Here is an 18,697-nt window from a genome sequence, read left to right on the forward strand (position 1 = left end):
TCTGTTTGTATAAGTGTTTATGTGCGTTTGTATATATATATATGTGTGTATGTGTGTGTGCTTATATATGTGTTTATGTGTGTATGTTTATATGTGTGTGTGTTTACATATGTGTGTGTATGTGTCATACCTGTGACACCTCGTCTCGTGAGTTCCACTTGACAGACAGCAGTAGTTTGGGGAGACTTTCTGGAATATTCACACAGTAGTGCCTGAAACACACACATGATCAATGATGAGTGATGATCAATAAATAAGCACGTCTTTCTTATAACACGAAGCAAACACTGCATGATCTGATGAACTGAGTTTGAGGTGTGTACCGGTGTCTCCACAGGAAGTCTTTCTCCTGTTCTGAGAGCTCATAGAGCGGGTCTCGGCTGCAGAGAGTGCGCAGCTGCTCCGCATCCGCCTGAGAGATGCTGCTGTCACACGCCAGACGGCTGCTCTGATTGGCCACAGAGAGATGCAGAGTGAGTTATCAGGTGTGTATGCAAACATGTGCACATATGAGTAAGTGTGTATGTGTGCACATTTGAGTGTGTGTTAGTTTGTGTGTGACTGAATGTGTGAGTTTTTGTCTGTGTGTGATCCCGTATGCACATGTGCTTAAGTGTGTGTGCGTGAGTGTGTAAATGTTTGTGTACCTGCATGTGTATGAGTGTGAATGTATGAATGTGTAAGTGTATATGAATGAGTGTGTGTTTGTCTGTGTGTGTGTAAGTGCATGTGTGTGAGAATGTGTCTGTGTGTGTTTGAGTGTTTGCATGTATGCATGCGCGTGCAAGAGTGTGCATGAGTTTGTGAACGTATGCGTAAGCGTGTGTCTATGTGTGAATGCGTCTGTATATGCACGTGTATTCTAGTATGCCTGTGTGTGTAAGTATGCATTCAGTATGTATGAGTGTGTTTGTGAGTATGCGTGCGAGTATGTAAGTGTACATAAGTGTGTGAGTATGTGATGTACAGTGTGCATGTTTCAGTTTGTATAATTGTGTGTGTGTGTGTGTGTGTCTGCGTGTATGTAAGTGTGTATGAATGAATGTGTATGAGTCTTTGTGTGTGTGTTTGTGTGAATGAGTGTTTGCATGTGTGTATATGAATGAATGTGTGAATGAGCATGCATGCGTGTGTGTGTGTGTGTGTGTGTGTGTGTACGTGTACACGAGTAAGTGTGCATGAGTGTGTGTCTAAGTGTGAATGAATGAGTGTGTGTGTGTGTGTGTGTGTGTGAGAGAGCGTGTATGTATGTGTTTGCATGTGTGTGTGTGGGTGTGTGCACAAGAGTAAGTTTGCATGAGTGTGTGTGTCTAAGTGTGTATCAATGAATTAGTGCGTGTTAGCATGAGTCTGTGTCTGTCTATATGTAAGTGCATATGAATGAGTGTGTGTGTATGTATGATTGAATGTGTGTGTGTGTGTACATGTGTACCAGCCCCAGACAGTAGCTGTAGCCCAGCTCACGAGAGATGCTCCAGTTAGCGTGCTCCTCAATCTGCTGCTCGTCAGGAAACACCACCGTCTGATTAAACCAGGGGAACTCCAGCTCCACACACGGCGTCTCCTGCACACACACAAGGTTTGAAGTTTCAGCTCAAAATACCCTCAGATAAAGTTCTCTAATGCTCTGAAACTGACCCTTTTAGGCTTGGATCCTAATTGTGGCGTTTTGGTGACTGTCACTTTAAATTCAAATGAGATTGTGCTTTTTTCAGAAGAGGGCGGAGCTACAGATGCCTGTGCGTCAGCATAGTGGCAGGTATAAAAACAATACTGACGCCCTATGCTAATGAGGGAGAGATGGGCACTAGTGGGCGGGGCTTTCTCTCTCTGATCACACCTACAAAGGGAGAATGTCAATCAAAGTGTTTCTGCCAAGTCTACCGCAAGCCTGCGTTTGAGTGAGGGTCTCGGCCGTTAGATCGCCCCCTGGGGGCTGGCTGCAGTACAAGTCATAAAGCCCGCCTCCTCCGTGTTAATAAAGGAGACTTGAGCCCAAATAAAAAAAATTATTACACTTGCAATAAAATGTCCCGAAAGATGGTTCTGGTGGATTAAGGCACTGGTTATTGTGCTGAAATAGGTGCAGATCTTCATTTTTGTAGACATTTTGTTTTTAGCAGTAATTTAATGCTGGGCGTGTCATCGTGATTGACAGCTGTGATTGACAGTTTCTCAAAGCAGCGCGTCTGAGCTTCGGCGGAAGACTGAAGTGTTATTACTCGATTTCTGTGATATTTTACTATGATAAAATGAGTTCAGCAGTAAACTACAGTTTCTGACATACATGATCCTGGTGGAACACTGTTTATTCGCTAGCCACCCAGATGGCAAAATACACTCGGGTCAGTTCCGGCTAGATTCTCGCCTGCTGGAGACTTACCCCTCAGAGCTCAGACTGACTACCTCTGCTGGACCTTCTCCGGATGCCTGGACTCACTGCCCGATTCCAGCCCGAGTCAATCGAGCCAGATGCGGCGGCCGAGCGAGCCGGCGCTGCCGCATGCGAGCCGGAATCAGCCCGCGACACGAGTAGGTTATGCTCTGCGGCCCGGAGCTGGCGCGAATGAATATATAAAACCCTCATATATGTTAACGTTGATACATCCATGTGTGTTGATATGACAGCAAACGCATGCTGAGCAGTTCGGGGGGCGTGGTTGATTTTACATAAAGCGTTTGGTTGGAAGCTCGACTCGGCTCATTTTCGCGGCTCCTCCTCTGGCTCCATCAGACAATCCTTCTGCGCATGTCTGGCTCCAATTTCAGCAGTCTTTTGCGACAGTTTGTGCACGTAAAGCAGGCGTTTTGCCCTCAAGGCGTTCAATGGGAAAAGGGGCTGTCGCGTCGTCCATATTTTTTACAGTCATTGGTTTCTGCAGACTGTTTCTATCAAGTCTGATTATAAACAATACAATTAATTCATGTTTAATATTAGAGACTGGAGATATTCACACACTACTGACACACAACTGTGTTTAAACCCCTTATAAAAGTGACTTTTGCATTATAGATGCCCTTTAAATGTGATGAAAGATTAAACATTTATATTTTTTTCAATGCAGAGTACAAGTGCCAACAGGTTCACTAGCACTAGCTATTCACAACGTACAACAGATGCATTTGTGGAAAGATTTGTCATTTTTAACTGTGGATCTGAATTAGATGTTGAGATATTCGTTTTGTTTGTGGTTCATATTTTTAATGTCAGTGCATCTCTGGTTTTCAGACCTTGTTTGGGTTGGATCCCGACACTCCGATGGGGTTGAGCAGATCCTCCAGCCCGTGAGGAACCGGCCACAAACCCAGAGCCACTTTACCGCTGACCAGCGTGTCCTTATAGTCGAAGAGGTTGATGTTTCCCCAGGCCAGCGGACAGTGTTCCTACACACACACACAGGTACAGCTATCTTTACGGGGACTCTCCATTGCTGTAATGATGTTTGTACTGTGCAGACTGTATGATGTGTCCTCTTCAGCTTTGCAATCAGTAAATGTGATTATAATAGAGGTCAATGGGGCAAAAACAGGCCCCAACATAATGAAAGGGGAGTCAATTGGCCTAGAGTGTAAGGGTGAACTAAATTTTCAAAGTATTTTCCCAAAATGTGTGTCAGAATAAGATTTGTCGCCGAAAGTCAGTCTGTTTGCTGAAACACAGCGAAAATTAAGACCAAATTAAGACTCAAAATCACCCCAGAGTGGATGAAAACAACCCAACAGTACACAAGGGTTAACTCATTTTAATTTCTCGCATATATAATTAGTTGATAAATGTTCTTTGGTCAAAAAATAGATTATTAAGCAAAATATATTTATTACTCTGAATTTGTATAGAACTGTTCAATTGACATACAGTACATAAGCATGGGCGGCACGGTGGCTCAGTGGTTAGCACTGTGGCCTCAGAAAGAAAGTCGCTGTTTCGAGTTCCGATTGGGTCAGTTGGCGTTTCTATGTGGAGTTTGCATGTTCTCCCCGTGTTGGCATGGGTTTCCTCCGGGTCCTCCAGTTTACCCCACAGTCCAAACACATGCGCTATAGGGGAATTGATTAACTAAATTGGCCGTAGTGTATGAGTGTGTGTGTGAATAGGTGTGTATGGGTGTTTCCCAGTACTGGGTTGTGGCTGGAATGGCATCCGCTGTGTAAAACGTATGCTGGAATAGTTGTCGGTTCATTCTGCTGTGGCCACCCCTGATAAATAAGGGACTAAGCTGAAGGAAAATGAATGTGTAGAAGCATGTACAGTATAACTAACTGTAATTAAAATAACTGCTATTAATCCATTGCTTTACTTTTTCTGCTGAAAAGTAATTTGATTACAGTGACTAGTTACTTTTTAACAAATTACACCTAACACTTGTACAATAAAACACACACAGTTGATCAGCAGGTCAGTAAACGGATCAGGAAAGGTAAAAATCACCTCTTTGGCCCCCTTGCGGCCCTTGACAGAGCAGATGGAAAGACAGAGACGTGCAGAACGAGGGACGTCCGTCAGGTAGATATCATACGACAACCACTCGTTCCACCTGTGTGGGTCACATGACAGAGAGGACAGGTATGTGGGTGAGCATTGGGTCACAAACCCAACAATTGAGCTAAAGGCACAAGATATTTTGTTAACCTTTTACTTGAAGGGCTGTTTATAATCGTTATAAACCTTTATGATCATGATTTTACACATGTTATGAAGGTGAATGAGATTGTATGCATGCTTATGGCAACTGTTATTATGTGTCATTCGCTCGCTTATGTGATTTCAAATGCAAAAATGACATTGTTTGTTATGACAACTTAAAGCTGTTTTAGTCTTTGTCATGACAACTTGACGTTACCAAGACAACAACACCTGAATCAACCATAAACATGATTGTCATGAGACATTATAAACAGGGGCGCAACTGCACATTAACTGATGGGTATGCGGCTTCAACTTTTCCGACCCCCCCCAACCCCCCACCCCCACCCCCACCCCCCCCCCACCCCCCCTCAATCCAACTATGTTTTAAAACAGGCAAGTGATAAAATGTGAAAAATATTTCCATCAATAAATTAAAGATATTTTTTCATAAAGATTTCAATATGCTTCAAAAAATACAGTTTCACAGTTCTGAACACACCTGAAATAGTATGAAGTAGTAAAAGGTATGATTACATTAAGCATGTTAAGTCGCAAAGAAATGCATCTCATACCACCCCAAAATTCATCTCAGTTTAATTTTACCTTACTAAATGATTATAGCACCTTGACTAGCCTTGCTTTTGGACTTTTTGTACTACATTTGTCAAAACAAAATCATAGACACGGGAGTCCTAAAGGGCAAAAGAACATTGTGATTATTTCTCACATGCATACTGTGAGAAGTGTAAGGTCTGTCTTTGCCAGAACAATTGACTGAAACTGCTAAAAGTGAAATAAAAAAGACTGTCAAATGTTTAGTGTAAAAAAAACAGAAACAAACTGTGTGAAATGTTCTATTTAATTGAAATGTTATAACTTTGTTTGTAGCTAAAATTAAAATAGTTTTGAGCTAAGAAGTTACCAAAAGGCCTGATGAGTCAATATGATACATAATAAATTCATAAAAACATGTATATGGTATGAAAAATGGGGGGGAGGGGTGGAATGATTTTTTAATTTAATAAAATACAATATTATACGCGTATAAAATGCTAAATAAATATTTTAACTATATATATATATATATATATATATATATATATATATATATATATATATATATATATATATATATATATATATATATATATATAATTAATTAATATTATTATTATATTATATATTAGAGATATATATATATTATTATTAATATATATTATTTGAAACTTTTAATATGGATAATTTAAAAAATAGTTGTGGCACAATGGCGCCCCCCATGTGTGGCGCCCCTATGCGCCGCATATACTGCATACCCCCTTTTTGCGCCACTGATTATAAATATGTCATGATTTTTATAAGAGCATTATTAATATATATTTTCTGCTACAGCGGTAAAAGCTGAATATGTTAATAAATTGTCATTACTGAATATTAATATAGCTGTTAAAATAATTTGAGAGAGTAACGACACTTTTATTGAGACATTATAATGACAAAAACAGTGAAAATGTGATTAGAAAAATATTCATGACAATTATAAAGCATCATGACGATCATGTTTATGACAGATTTATGACAAGTGTTGTTGTCTTGGTTAGGTCAAGTTGGAGGTTGTGATGTATTTATGTCAAGTTGTCATAACAAACAATGTCATCTTTGCATTTAAAATTACATGTCGCAATGCCTTCTGGGACTTCTAGCGCAAGATAGGTGCTCAAGTTTGCATCGGTGGTTCCTCGATATCAAGATCACATCCGGTAAGTTTCACGCGTCCTCTGTTCTTGGGTCATGAGTACTGGAACTGATCTTTGGCAGCTGATGATGACGAGAACACGAGGACGCAGGGCCGCTGAAGAACGCATATTGAGAAACAGCCAGAGTGTGTGAGTGTGTTCATCCTAATGACTTCACACATCCTCAATTTCTGTTTTCTTTTATAGAAGTCAGGGAATCAGCAGCAAGGCTTTACTATGTTGTGTGCTTTATTCAACTGCACAGATCTGTTTTATAACAGAAGCCTAAAATGTATTTAGTGTGATAAATCAGCGCTGCTTCTTCTCCATGTGATCACGAGCGGAAAAAACACAAGTGACGGATTGTGTCATAATAAAAGCTCTGCTGCGTTTGTGCTGAAAATATATGTTTACTATGTGAATATGTGTTAACTGTCATTTATTGATGTGATTAAAAATGTCAGCATTGTTACTTCAATCTTCAGTGTCATGTGATTTTTACGTTTTGTGTGTGTGTGTGTGTGTGTGTGTGTGTGTGTGTGTGTGTGTGTGTGTGTGTGTGTGTTACCTTGGGTTGGAACAGGGTACTCTCTGAGTATTGACGTTGTCACACAGCGGTTCTCCTCCGTGATATATTCCTGTCCTGACGTAGATCTGAGACACACAAAAAGTGTTTTTGTGAATTGTGGGGACATTTAATGGGTTTCCATTGTTTTAATACTGTACAAACTGTGTTTTCTATGGCCCTCCCCCAAACCTATCTCTAAACCCAACCCTCACAGGAAACTGAGTGCAGTTTTCCTAGGGCTGCTCGATTATGGAAAAAATCATAAATTGTTAATCACGATTTTTAAGATGGAAGACGTGTTTGGTGTGATTTGCTGCTATTTTCAGGCATCACGTTGTGTAAATAGCAAATCCATTCATGCCACTTTGTGGAGTCATAGGTGTCCTGGTCTGAAATAGAGTTGTGTTAAGGCACTTGCATATGAGACATAAGAATAGGACTTGTGTTTGGATATAAGTGAAGTTTCATAAACTAATTTCGAGAGGAGCACGTGATATGATTGTGCACCGCTGGCCACTCATCCGTAATCAGTAATAATCCAATCAGAATGATCCTAGCTTAATATAAAGGGATCACTTTCTCCTTATTGCAAATCTTCGTTTTGGAAGAATCCCCCCTTCCACCACATCTCCTCCTTTTTCTCCCCTTCTAAAGGGGGAGCGATCGAGACCTACCTGATTTCGGTTCTCCTGATATGCTTCTAGACCGGGCGGGAGCCCTGGGCTCAAATATCTCAGAGCTCAGGGATCTCTCCCAGGACAGCATGCCAAACCTGCTATAAGTGCCAAGCATATCTAAGTGGGAACTCTTGAACTCAGTTTTCTGACCACACTTCATTATTATCGTTCATTTATTCCTTTGCTGGAGATTTGATGCAAATCTTTGTGCTTAACAAATTAAATTAATTATGTAGACTAATGAAGTTTCCACCAGTTCCTCACTCCACCAAAGTAAAGGAGTAAAGAGTAAAAATAAAGTAAAGAGAAAGTAAAGACACTGAATGAAGGAGGCTCATTTAACTGTTTTCTTGCTAGTGAAGTGTTCAGTTTATACACTTACAGAGTCGCCATGTAAATAGCAAATGCACCATGGCACGACTCAACTAACTCTTAAAGGGAATGGGAGATGAGACTCTGATAAGTTTAATACACGTTATGCTTAAAACACACCCAGAACTCATTAAGAGAATAAGCATAACCCTGTTAGACCATGCGCAGGGGCGCAGAGCGTATTTTACATTTAGTCATTTAGCAGACGCTTTTATCCAAAGCGACATACAAATGAGGAAAAGGAAGCAATTTACACAACTATAAGAGCAACAATGATTAAGTGCTGTAGGCAAGTTTCAGGTGTGAGTTGAGTTTTTAGTCATTTCTTGAAGACAGCTAGTGACTATTAGTGTGTAGCTTCTCTTTATTTATTTATGATTTGGTTATGGGTAAAACAAAGGCCATGCGGGTCAGGTAGTTGAAACGGTAGGCTACCAATAATGAATTTGTTATGAATTAATTAATTATTCATAAATAATTAATTCACCGCTGCCTACGATGATGCATGGTCCATCACAATGTTTCACATTAGACATCTAACGATGCCAAATTGGTCGACATCGCCCAACCCTATTAGTAACAATTTAAATTCCTGTTTCGAAACAAAACAATTGATTTGAGCTGTACTTCTGTGTGCGTGTGTCTGACCTTGTCTATGTCTCTGATGTTGACGTTGACGTATGTTGCGCACAGCAGCCGCACCCTCAGGTGTGTGTTGAAGGCCCAGAGGGAGCGCGGGGACCCAGGGTCTCCTCCGCCAGGACAGGGGCTTGGCTGAGGCGTCCGGCGGCTGTATGACGGAGCCATGAACCCACTGGAGGGAAGCTGACTGTAAAGACTGTCCTTACTGACCAGCATCAGATGAGGCAGACGGCAGAGCGTGATGCAGCTCCTGATGTACTGAACACACACACACAGACACATCAGCATCATCATCACATGCATGTTAATTCTCAGATTAGGGCTGTCTGAGGTACTGGGTGTGGCTAACATAATTAACCACGCCCCTTTAGCTGTCAGTTTAGACAACAAACAGAAATGGTGAGGAGGAGGAGTCTGTTAGGTAGTAATAACTCTCCCCATCTTTCTGAATGCTTAACTACATCCAATTAGCTTGCAGTAGAAAAAAACAAGCCACGCCCACTGTTTTCACATTTGATATTCTGTCTCTCCAGGAACTGCTTCACAATACGAAAATAAACAGCTTCCAGTTCAATTGGACTTCAACATTTACTAATGCATCCTATTAGTGCAGAGCAGAGTCGAACACACACACCTTATACTGGCTGAGAGGGTATTTCTCCAGGAAGTATTCGTCGCATCCGCAGACTTTGAGTATGTACTGGCCCTGATACTCCTGCACACAGAGACGCAGCTGCTGCGCTGACAGATGCATGCTGCGCGTCTTCTTGCGGATGGCTTCTGCGATCAGCTGCTCCGGGAGAGAGTCGTGCGCGATCTTTAGTGTGTATTTCTGCTTGGAGTTGGACGGAGACACGATCACCCAGATGGTCACGATCAGACGGCCTGCAGAGACACACACACACACACACAGGTAATACTGGAAATGAATAACAGGAGACCTTAGTGAGGAAATATGTTCATGTTAAAGGTGCCATTGAATTAAAATAACGTTTGTTTTTATGTTAGTATCATTTTGTTTGTCTTAAACAGTGTTAAAATTCACATTTAGAAGATATAAACCTGATTTAAACATCCAAAGCTTGCCACTTCCACATAAATTGGTCAACATTTTTTTTAATGCCACTTCATACAATCAAATGCTCTCTAATGTCTGACATGCCCCGCCCCCTTCTTCTCACTGGCTGTTCATTTGATGCGCTTGAGCTTAACCACTCTCACTGGCAGAGCTATGGGAAAACTAAAAGCTATTGACTACAGCGTCATCTTCTGTGTCAGCCTAGAGCGCCCTCTGTTGTTAAACACAAGCCTAGAGCGTCATCTGCTCTTGGCATAGAGCGCCGTCTGCTGTTAAACACAAGCCTAGAGTGCCTTCTGCTGTTAAACACTAGCCTAGACTGCCATCTGCTGTTAAATCCTAGCCTAGAGTGCTCTTTGCCCTTAAATACTAGCCTATAGCGCCGTCTGTTGTCAGCCTAGAGCACCATTTGCTGTTAAACACTAGCTTAGAGCGCCATCTGCTGTTAAACACTAGACTAGAGCACCATCTGCTGTTAAACACTAGCCTAGAGCGCCGTCTGCTGTTAAACACTAGCCTAGAGCGCCATCTGCTGTTAAACACTAGCCTAGAGCACCGTCTGCTGTTAAACACTAGCCTACAGCGCCATCTGCTGTTAAACACTAGCCTAGAGCGCCATCTGCTGTTAAACACTAGTTTAGAGCGCCATCTGCTGTTAAACTAACCTAGAGCGCCATCTGCTGTTAAACACTAGCCTAGAGCGCCATCTGCTGTTAAACACTAGTCTAGAGCGCCCTCTGCTGTTAAACACTAACCTAGAGCGCCATCTGCTGTTAAACACTAACCTAGAGCGCCATCTGCTGTTTAACACTAGCCTAGAGCGCCATCTGCTGTTAAACACTAACCTAGAGCGCCATCTGCTGTTTAACACTAGCCTAGAGCGCCATCTGCTGTTAAACACTAACCTAGAGCGCCATCTGCTGTTAAACACTAGCCTAGAGCGCCATCTGCTGTTAAACACTAACCTAGAGCGCCATCTGCTGTTTAACACTAGCCTAGAGCGCCATCTGCTGTTAAACACTAACCTAGAGCGCCATCTGCTGTTAAACACTAGCCTAGAGCGCCATCTGCTGTTAAACACTAGCCTATACAGCCATATGCTGTTTAACACTAGCCTACAACGCTGTTTGCTGTTAAGCAGTAGCCTATTGCACCATCTACTGTTAGCCTATAGGGTCATCTGCTGTATAACACTAGCCTAGAGCGCCGTCAACTGTTAAACACTAGCCTAGAGCGCCGTCTGCTGGTAAAAAAGACTCAGACGCACCTTTGTCGAGTTTGCTGTATATGTGTTGGGGCAGGTCGGGAGAGGACTCCACATTGGGCGGGTAGACGTACAGTGCCTGTGTGTGCGCGCCTCCACCCTCGCGCTCCTCCACCGCCTCCCTGCACACGCTCAGAATGTTCCTGCGGAAATCCTGCACCTCCGGGTCCTTCACCAGCTCAAACTCACAGATGGGCATCCCTATGGCGAAACCTGAACATACATATACAGATGAAGTCTGATTTCTTTGTCATGATGACAGCACATAATATTAGACTAGATATTCTTCAAGACACCAGTATTCAGCTTAGAGTGAAATTTAAAGGCTTCACTAGGGTAATTAGGGTGAAGTTAGGGTAATTAGGCAAGTCATTGTATAACAGTGGTTTGTTCTGGAGACAATCAAACACAAATACTGCTTAAGGGGGCTAATAATATTGACCGTAAAATGTTTTTTTAAAATGTAAAACTGCTTTTATTCTAGCTGTTTTAGCTGTCTGTTGATTTACTTATTTACCATTTGATATTGTACTCTAAAAATGTAAGTACCCATGAAGAGTGTTTCTTTGTTTTGTTTGTAATTGTGTTGATGTTTACAAAAATAAAGTAATATAATAATATTAAAAAAGAACAATGACTTTATCTTTATCTTCATAGTTGTGGTGTTTGGTGTGTTCGTGTCTTCACTCTTACCGATCTCCCTGTTGAGTATTTTCTCCTCTCTGTTTCCCAGTGGCTCGATGACCTTCAGGATGGGGTGAAAAAGACGAAGATCGCACAGCCGCCGTGTTTCATCGTAAAACTCTTCCCTTTCGGCCTCCTGCGTCACTCCGACAAAGATGTAGCACGACTCCTCCTGTGGGCCAATCAGAGGCCAATCAGAGCAGGCAGGTCAGGATTATTTTAGTAAACAAAAACTAAAACAAATAATCAAAATACATTTTCATTAACTAAAATAAAATTGTAAAAAAAAAATGAAAAACTAAAACTAATTGAAACTAAGAACAGACATTGCAAAACTAACTAAAATAAAATACATATTTGCAAAAATAGTAATTATTTCAGAATTAATAAGCGTTAATTGTTAATAAGCACTGGTTCTGTAGTGGAATAATCTAGGCAAACAGTGACTTTAGTGATCTGTTTTTTTTTTTTAGCTTGTGCTTTTCTTTTTACATTACCCCCTTGTGACCAGCAGGTTTCCCCAGTGTGTGTTTCTAGCGCATCTGACGAGTGAATCCAGCTCTTGTAATCAATCTAATCAAATGGTGAATTTAGCAATCGCAATCAGTGTAGTAAAATAAAAACAGCACTAATTATTTTAAACGAGCACCAGATATCTGAGATACTTTTATTTTTACATCTCAATTTGCTAGCCTGGCTTGCATAACTTGTATCTATTTTTAATCATTGTTTCCTATGGTGTAGAGAAACACCAGTAGATGGCGCCAAACACATTAGTCAATGTGCGCAATAACGTCTTCATTTGGCAATCAGAGGGCATTTAGAGCGGGCTCAGGCAAGTCGAGGTTATTTTAATAAACGAAAATTAAAACTATTGGTCAAAAAAAAATTTATTACCCTGAAATAAAATTAAAAATCACCATAAATGAAAACTAAGAACTGTCGCTGAAAAACTAACTGAAATTAAATAATGATTCGCAAAAATAATAATCATTTTCTGAATTAATAAGCACTCATTCTGTAAAAGTCCATCTAATCAAACAGTGACTTTAGCGATCTGTTTTTTTCAGATTATGCTTTTCTCTTTGCATTTCCTCCTTGTAACCAGCAGGTGTCCTCAACGTGCAGCATTTCGGACCAGTGAATCCAGCTCATGTAATCTCACTAATCAAGCAGTGAATTTAGCCATCGCAGTCAGTGTAGTGGAATAAAAACACACTAAAGACACAAAGACGCGGAAACTGGCACCAGATATGTGAGTTACTTATATTTTATACTTCAATTTGCTAGTCTGGCTTGCCTAACTTGTATCTATATTTTTAATATTCCGTTATTCCCCATGTTGTAGAGAAACACCAGTAGATGGCGCCAAACACATCAGTCAAGTACACTATTATATACATAAACATCTTATCTATATAGACATACTATAACTTGTTCGTTTGGCAATCAGAGGACATTCAGAACGGGCTCAGGCAAGTCGGGGTTATTATAGTAAACGAGAATTAAAAATATTGGTCAGAAATGTTTTTATTTACTGAAATAAAATTTAAAATCACCATAAATGAAAACTAATAATAGTCACTGAAAAACTAACTGAAATTAAATAATGATTTGCATAAATAGAATACTTTTTGCATTTCCTCCTTGTAACCAGCAGGTGTCCTCAACGTGCAGCATTTCGGAGCAGTGAATCCAGCTCATGTAATCTCACTAATCAAGCAGTGAATTTAGCCATCGCAGTCAGTGTAGTGGATCCAACAAATTTTATTTTTTTTTTTTGTGTATATTTATTTAATTTATTAATTATTTAAGCAAAAATTATTTTACTCAACATTTTCAAAGAAAACACAAAGATGCTGAAACTAGCACTGGATATCTGAGGTACTTTCATTTTATACTTCAATTTGCTGGCCTGGCTTGCATAACTTATATCTATTTTTAATCATTGTTTCCCATTGTGTAGAGAAACACCAGTAGATGGCGCCAAACACATTCGTCAAGCACACGGATACATACATAAACATGTTTTCTATATAAATGTCAAACGTTTTATAACCTCTTCAGGCAAGTCGAGGTTATTTTAGCAAACGAAATCTAAAACTACTGGTCAAAAATGTTTTTATAAACTGAGATAATATTTAAAAACACCATAAATGAAAACTAAGAACAGTCACTGAAAAACTAACTGAAATTAAATAATGATTTGCAAAAATAATAACCATTTTCTGAATTATTAAGCGGAAAATCTGAGCTGCGACTGTTTAGAGAAACACCAGTAGATGGCACCAAACACATCAGTCAAGCACACGATTGTATGCTTAAACATCTTTTCTATATAAACAAAACATGCAATAATGTCTTTATTTGGCAATCAGAGGGCATTCAGAGCGGGCTCAGGCAAGTCAAGGTTATTTTAATTAACGAAAACTAAAACGATTGCTTAGAAATGTTTTTATTAAGTGAAATAAAATTTAAAAACACCATAAATGAAAACTAAGAACAGTCACTGAAAAACTAACTAAAATTAAATTTTATGAAAATAATAATCATTTTCTGAATTATTAAGCGGAAAATCTGAGCTGCGACTGTTTAGAGAAACACCAGTAGATGGCGCCAAACACATCAGTCAAGCACACGATTATATTCATAAACATCTTTTCTATATAAACATAAAATATGTTGTGTGTGTGTGTGTGTGTGTGTGTGTGTGTGTGTGTGTGTGTGTGTGTGTGTGTGTGTGTGTGTGTGTGTGTGTGTGTACCTGCAGCAGGTGGTAGAGTGGGTATTTTCTGGCCTCGCTGAAGAGCTGCTGTTTAATGCTGGTCAGCGGAGCTTCTCTCAGACACTCCAGACTGACCAGGATCCCGTTGGGCAAACAGCAGTCCACCAGGATACGAGGAGGCATCAGGTGAAGCCCCCATAACTCCCCTGAGGATGGCCGAGGAGCCATGCTGTCCACTAAGACACAGACTCAACACCTGCACACACACATTTACAGATAAGTCAGAATCATTAGCCCCCTCCTGTATATTTTTGTCCCCAATTTCTGTTTATAGGAGAGCAGATTTTTTTCAATCCTTTTCTAATCATAATAGTGTTAATAACTCATTTCTAATTCATTTATTTTCCCTTTGTCATGATGACAGCACATAATATTAGACTAGATATTCTTCAAGACACTATTATTCAGCTTAAAGTGACATTTAAAGGCTTCACTAGGGTAATTAGGGTAAAGTTAGGGTAATTACGCAAGTCATTGTATAACAGTGGTTTGTTCTGGAGACAATGCAAAACTAATATTGCTTAAGGGGGCTAATAATATTGACCTTAAAATGGCTTTAAAACAATTAAAAACGGCTTTTATTCTAGCCCAGGGTTTTTCAAAGTCTTAGACAGTGGGCCTCCCTTTTGACACAACTTATCCATTGGCGCCCCCCTCCTCCCAAACACGCACAGACACACACACACACATATATATATATATATATATATATACAGTATATATAAAGACACAGATGTCAGACTGTTAACTCACTTTTATCATCATTTGCATGAAAGTGCAATTATTTACAGAGTAATACCAAGTATTTTAATATAACGTTTGTAAAACTAGGATGATGGTTTAATATGAATAGAACAGATCCAAGAACTGTCCACCCCAGTCAAAACAGTCGAAGTTTAGCGGGTCTCATGCTGTCATTAGCCAAAATATTTTGACAAACCACACATAAAGGTCGTGGTTCATCAGCTGGTCCTGTCCACGTAAATCCTAAACTCAAATACTGATCATCATATCGTCGTCTTTTGGGTTTAAGCCCTGAACTTGAAGGCTTTTGTGGTGAGGGGGCGTGGCCGAGAGCCGTGGGAACGGAGTGAGGCCACCGCGCAAGTGGATACACCTGCGGTGCGCACCTGCCTCGGATTCCACGGAAGGAGCTCTGGATCATAAAAGGAGAAACGAGGGCAGAGGAAGCCGAGCGAGGACCGGGCCCGGACATATTTTACTTTTGCTTTCAGTTTGACGGCAGTCTCCGTGAGGAGCTGCCGTCCGTTTGTTTTGGTTTAGACGGCAGCCTCCGTGAGGAGCAGCCGTCACTGTTATTAATAAATCATTTTAAAACTGCGTCGGTTCTCCGCCTCCTTCCCGGCGGCCAAAGGGCCGTGAACTTCATTACAGCTTTGAATCGAGGGTCTCAGAAACCGACCCATTGTATTAGCAGGCATATACCTGTATTGGCGGGCTTGCCAAACAGAAGCGAATTCACAGCTATGGCCTTCTGGGTAAAAAAGGTTTTCTTATTTTTGACGTATTCTTTTTTTTTGCTTTGTGTAATTAAAACGTTTAAATATAATAAAAAATACATATAATAATTAAACTTAATAATTATATTTTTATTATATTATATTTTTTCCCGCGCCTCCCCTGACATGCTCTGGCGCCCCCCAGGGGAGGCGCGCCTCACACTTTGAAAACCCCTGTTCTAGCCGAAATAAAACAAATAAGACTTTCTCCAGAAGAACAAATATTTTAGGAAATACTGTGAAAAAATTTCTGAATCTGTTTAACATCATTTGGGAAATATTAGAAGAAGAAAAATCCCAGGAGGGCGAATAAATCTGACTTCAGCTGTACATATATGCAATAAAGGCAATTTTTAAAGTGGATATTTGCAGCTACAGAACAAACCAATGTTGTCCAACAACTAGCCTAATTTGCCTAGTTAACAAAATAATCTAGTTGAATCTTTGAGTACTATATATGAATACTAGAGTGTTGCAAAATGAGCAGAAAAATAGTACGCACAAACTGAGCATAATTATGCTCCTGTAAATTATATTAAAGAATGTTTTGTCCATGGGGCGTCATGGTGGCGCCAAGAAGGTTGCTGGTTCGAGCCTCGGCTGGGTCATTTGACTTTTCTGTGTGGAGTTTGCATGTTCTCCCCGTGTTGGCATGGGTTTTTTTCCGGGTGCTCCGGTTTCTATGAAGGTAAATCCGTTGCGAAACTCGAGAGCTTGCAAATGTAAATGTGAGCACTTGTGATAATAATATTTGTATGTGTAGGTTGAAATGTACACTTACAGCTCTGATGTGAACAGCTGAAATCCTCGATTTGCACACACACACAACAACCCACGCACTTGTGTTTTAAATTGGAAGTTGCAGATTAATAGTTGTGTATTTGTAAAATGTCATTCACAAATACAAAGTGACAGACACACGTGTGCAAGGCAAATTTGATTGCATCTTTGCTCTACAACCACAGGTCGGCACTCACAACCTCTCAGATTCGTCAGTACAACTACAAATCTCCCGCGCTCTGACTTTTGCAACACATCTCCCGCGATCTCTGTAGCAGAACTCATCTGTGCACTCGCAGATGCAGAGGCGTGAGCAGCGCGGGGCGGGGGAGGGGCGGGGCAGGTGTAAAGCTGTTTGATTGGCTGAAGCCTGACCAATGAACAATGCCAGCAGCCAACAGGACTGAGGTGCAAAATAATAATTTCCCACGATTATTTCATTAGTTAGGGTTTATTTCAACTCTTTTCTGAAGAGATTCTTGTTAAAAATCATAAATTCTACTGTAATGTACATACCAGTAAAAGAGCAGCAAAGCCAGTTTATTGGCTACAGCCAGCCAATGAGATGGGGCGTTTCTGTTTGTCAGCACACAGGGCAGCTCACGTTGTTGGAGGCCTCGAGCAATCAGAAGGTAAGTTATGATTTTTTAATAATTATCTATATGTTCAATACTGTTAGCTAAGCTAAGGACTGTGCTGGGTGCTTCTCTTGTTTGTTTCTTATATAAGAAAACAGTTATGAGTTATGTAGGAGTTGCTTTCTATCATGTTATATGGTTCTAAAGATACGATTCAACCCACATGAAATAAGAAGTTGTAATAGCATTTATAGTAAACAATATTACGTTTTTGAACCATACTAACTATAATAAACTGTATTATACTGTATATTTTGCAGTATCTACAACTTTGTTAATGAATGCAACAGCACACTGTAGTATTAACTAGCATGAACTTTAATGAATTGAAGTATATTTACACACACGCACACATTAATAGCAATTAAAAATAACACTAGGCGTTTCAGTTTCTTACAGATCATACCGGTTTTTGTTATTATAACCTGCATCATATCTATCTATCCATCTATCTATTTACATGTTTGTGTACAGTGTGTCCTTTATATCACTTTTTTAATTATGAAAGTTACTACCTTTATTTCTCAGTTTCCTGTAAGGATGGAGTGACAGGAGAGATCAGGATGTTTCAAGTCGATGAGGAACTCAGAGAAGCTGCATAGCTTGAATAGGATGTTATTTATGCTAAAGATGACATGATGATCCAGCTCATCTACAAACACTTCAAAATGATTCAGATCATTCAAGAGGAAGCCAACCATTTATTTTCTCTTTTTACCTGCCAAGATGACTACAGATTTGAACAAAACACACACTCACCCACACACAACTTTTATTTTGATAATTGTTTAATGTAGTATTTTTACACTTTACTGTAAGGCAGGGGTGTCAAACTCGGTTCCTGAAGGGCCGTAACCCTGCACGTTTTTAGTTGCAACCCTGCTTCAAAACACTCAAGTGAAAGTTTCAAACAAACCTGAAGGACTCAATTAGTTTGATCAGGTGTGTTTAATTAGGGTTAGAATTAAACTTTGCAAAGCTGCAGCCCTCCAGGAACTGAGTTTGACACCTGTTCTGTAAGGGAATGTAATTTGTCAAATAAAATTTACAGTCCAAATAAGTGTAGCGCAAATGTCTAGTTACTTGTATTGAAATATTTCAGGGTTTTTCCTTGTTCATATTGAGATGGAGGTGGTAAATCCAACTTCATCATTACCCATCAAATGTTATCTCCTCTTTAATCCTTTGCTCAAGCCTTTACTAATGGTCAGAAAGCAAGCCATTGTGTAAAGCTGGTTGATGCTTGCTGTAATAGAGAGAGATGATGACTGTTCAGCTTATGTTGCTTAACCCTGCAGATGAGATGCTCAAAGTGGACCCTCTGCCGAG

The 18,697-nt window shown here is 40.1% G+C and overlaps 2 protein-coding genes across 3 annotated transcripts in view; both read right to left on the reverse strand.

Annotated features, from left to right (window-relative positions):
• Nucleotides 1-18,697, reverse strand: part of tfr2 (transferrin receptor 2) — a 1,009,002-nt gene that overhangs the window by 62,748 nt on the left and 927,557 nt on the right. The window lies entirely within an intron of this gene.
• zgc:158659 overlaps nt 1-18,697 on the reverse strand; it is a 42,959-nt gene that overhangs the window by 11,891 nt on the left and 12,371 nt on the right. For both annotated transcript variants that reach the window (NM_001430840.3, XM_087306216.1), the window contains exons 2-12: nt 14,410-14,626; nt 11,655-11,817; nt 10,965-11,174; nt 9,254-9,504; nt 8,626-8,877; nt 6,929-7,014; nt 4,430-4,535; nt 3,232-3,384; nt 1,433-1,564; nt 324-448; nt 131-212 (exon numbers count right to left, since the gene is read on the reverse strand). In NM_001430840.3, the coding sequence (NP_001417769.1) occupies nt 131-212; nt 324-448; nt 1,433-1,564; nt 3,232-3,384; nt 4,430-4,535; nt 6,929-7,014; nt 8,626-8,877; nt 9,254-9,504; nt 10,965-11,174; nt 11,655-11,817; nt 14,410-14,598 (1,749 nt within the window). In that variant the 5' untranslated portion in view covers nt 14,599-14,626. The remainder of the gene's footprint in view (nt 1-130; nt 213-323; nt 449-1,432; nt 1,565-3,231; nt 3,385-4,429; nt 4,536-6,928; nt 7,015-8,625; nt 8,878-9,253; nt 9,505-10,964; nt 11,175-11,654; nt 11,818-14,409; nt 14,627-18,697) is intronic.

This window comes from Danio rerio, chromosome 23, assembly GCF_052040795.2.
Source record: "Danio rerio strain M-AB ecotype USA chromosome 23, GRCz13ab, whole genome shotgun sequence".
In the NCBI taxonomy this organism is placed as follows: domain Eukaryota; kingdom Metazoa; phylum Chordata; class Actinopteri; order Cypriniformes; family Danionidae; genus Danio; species Danio rerio.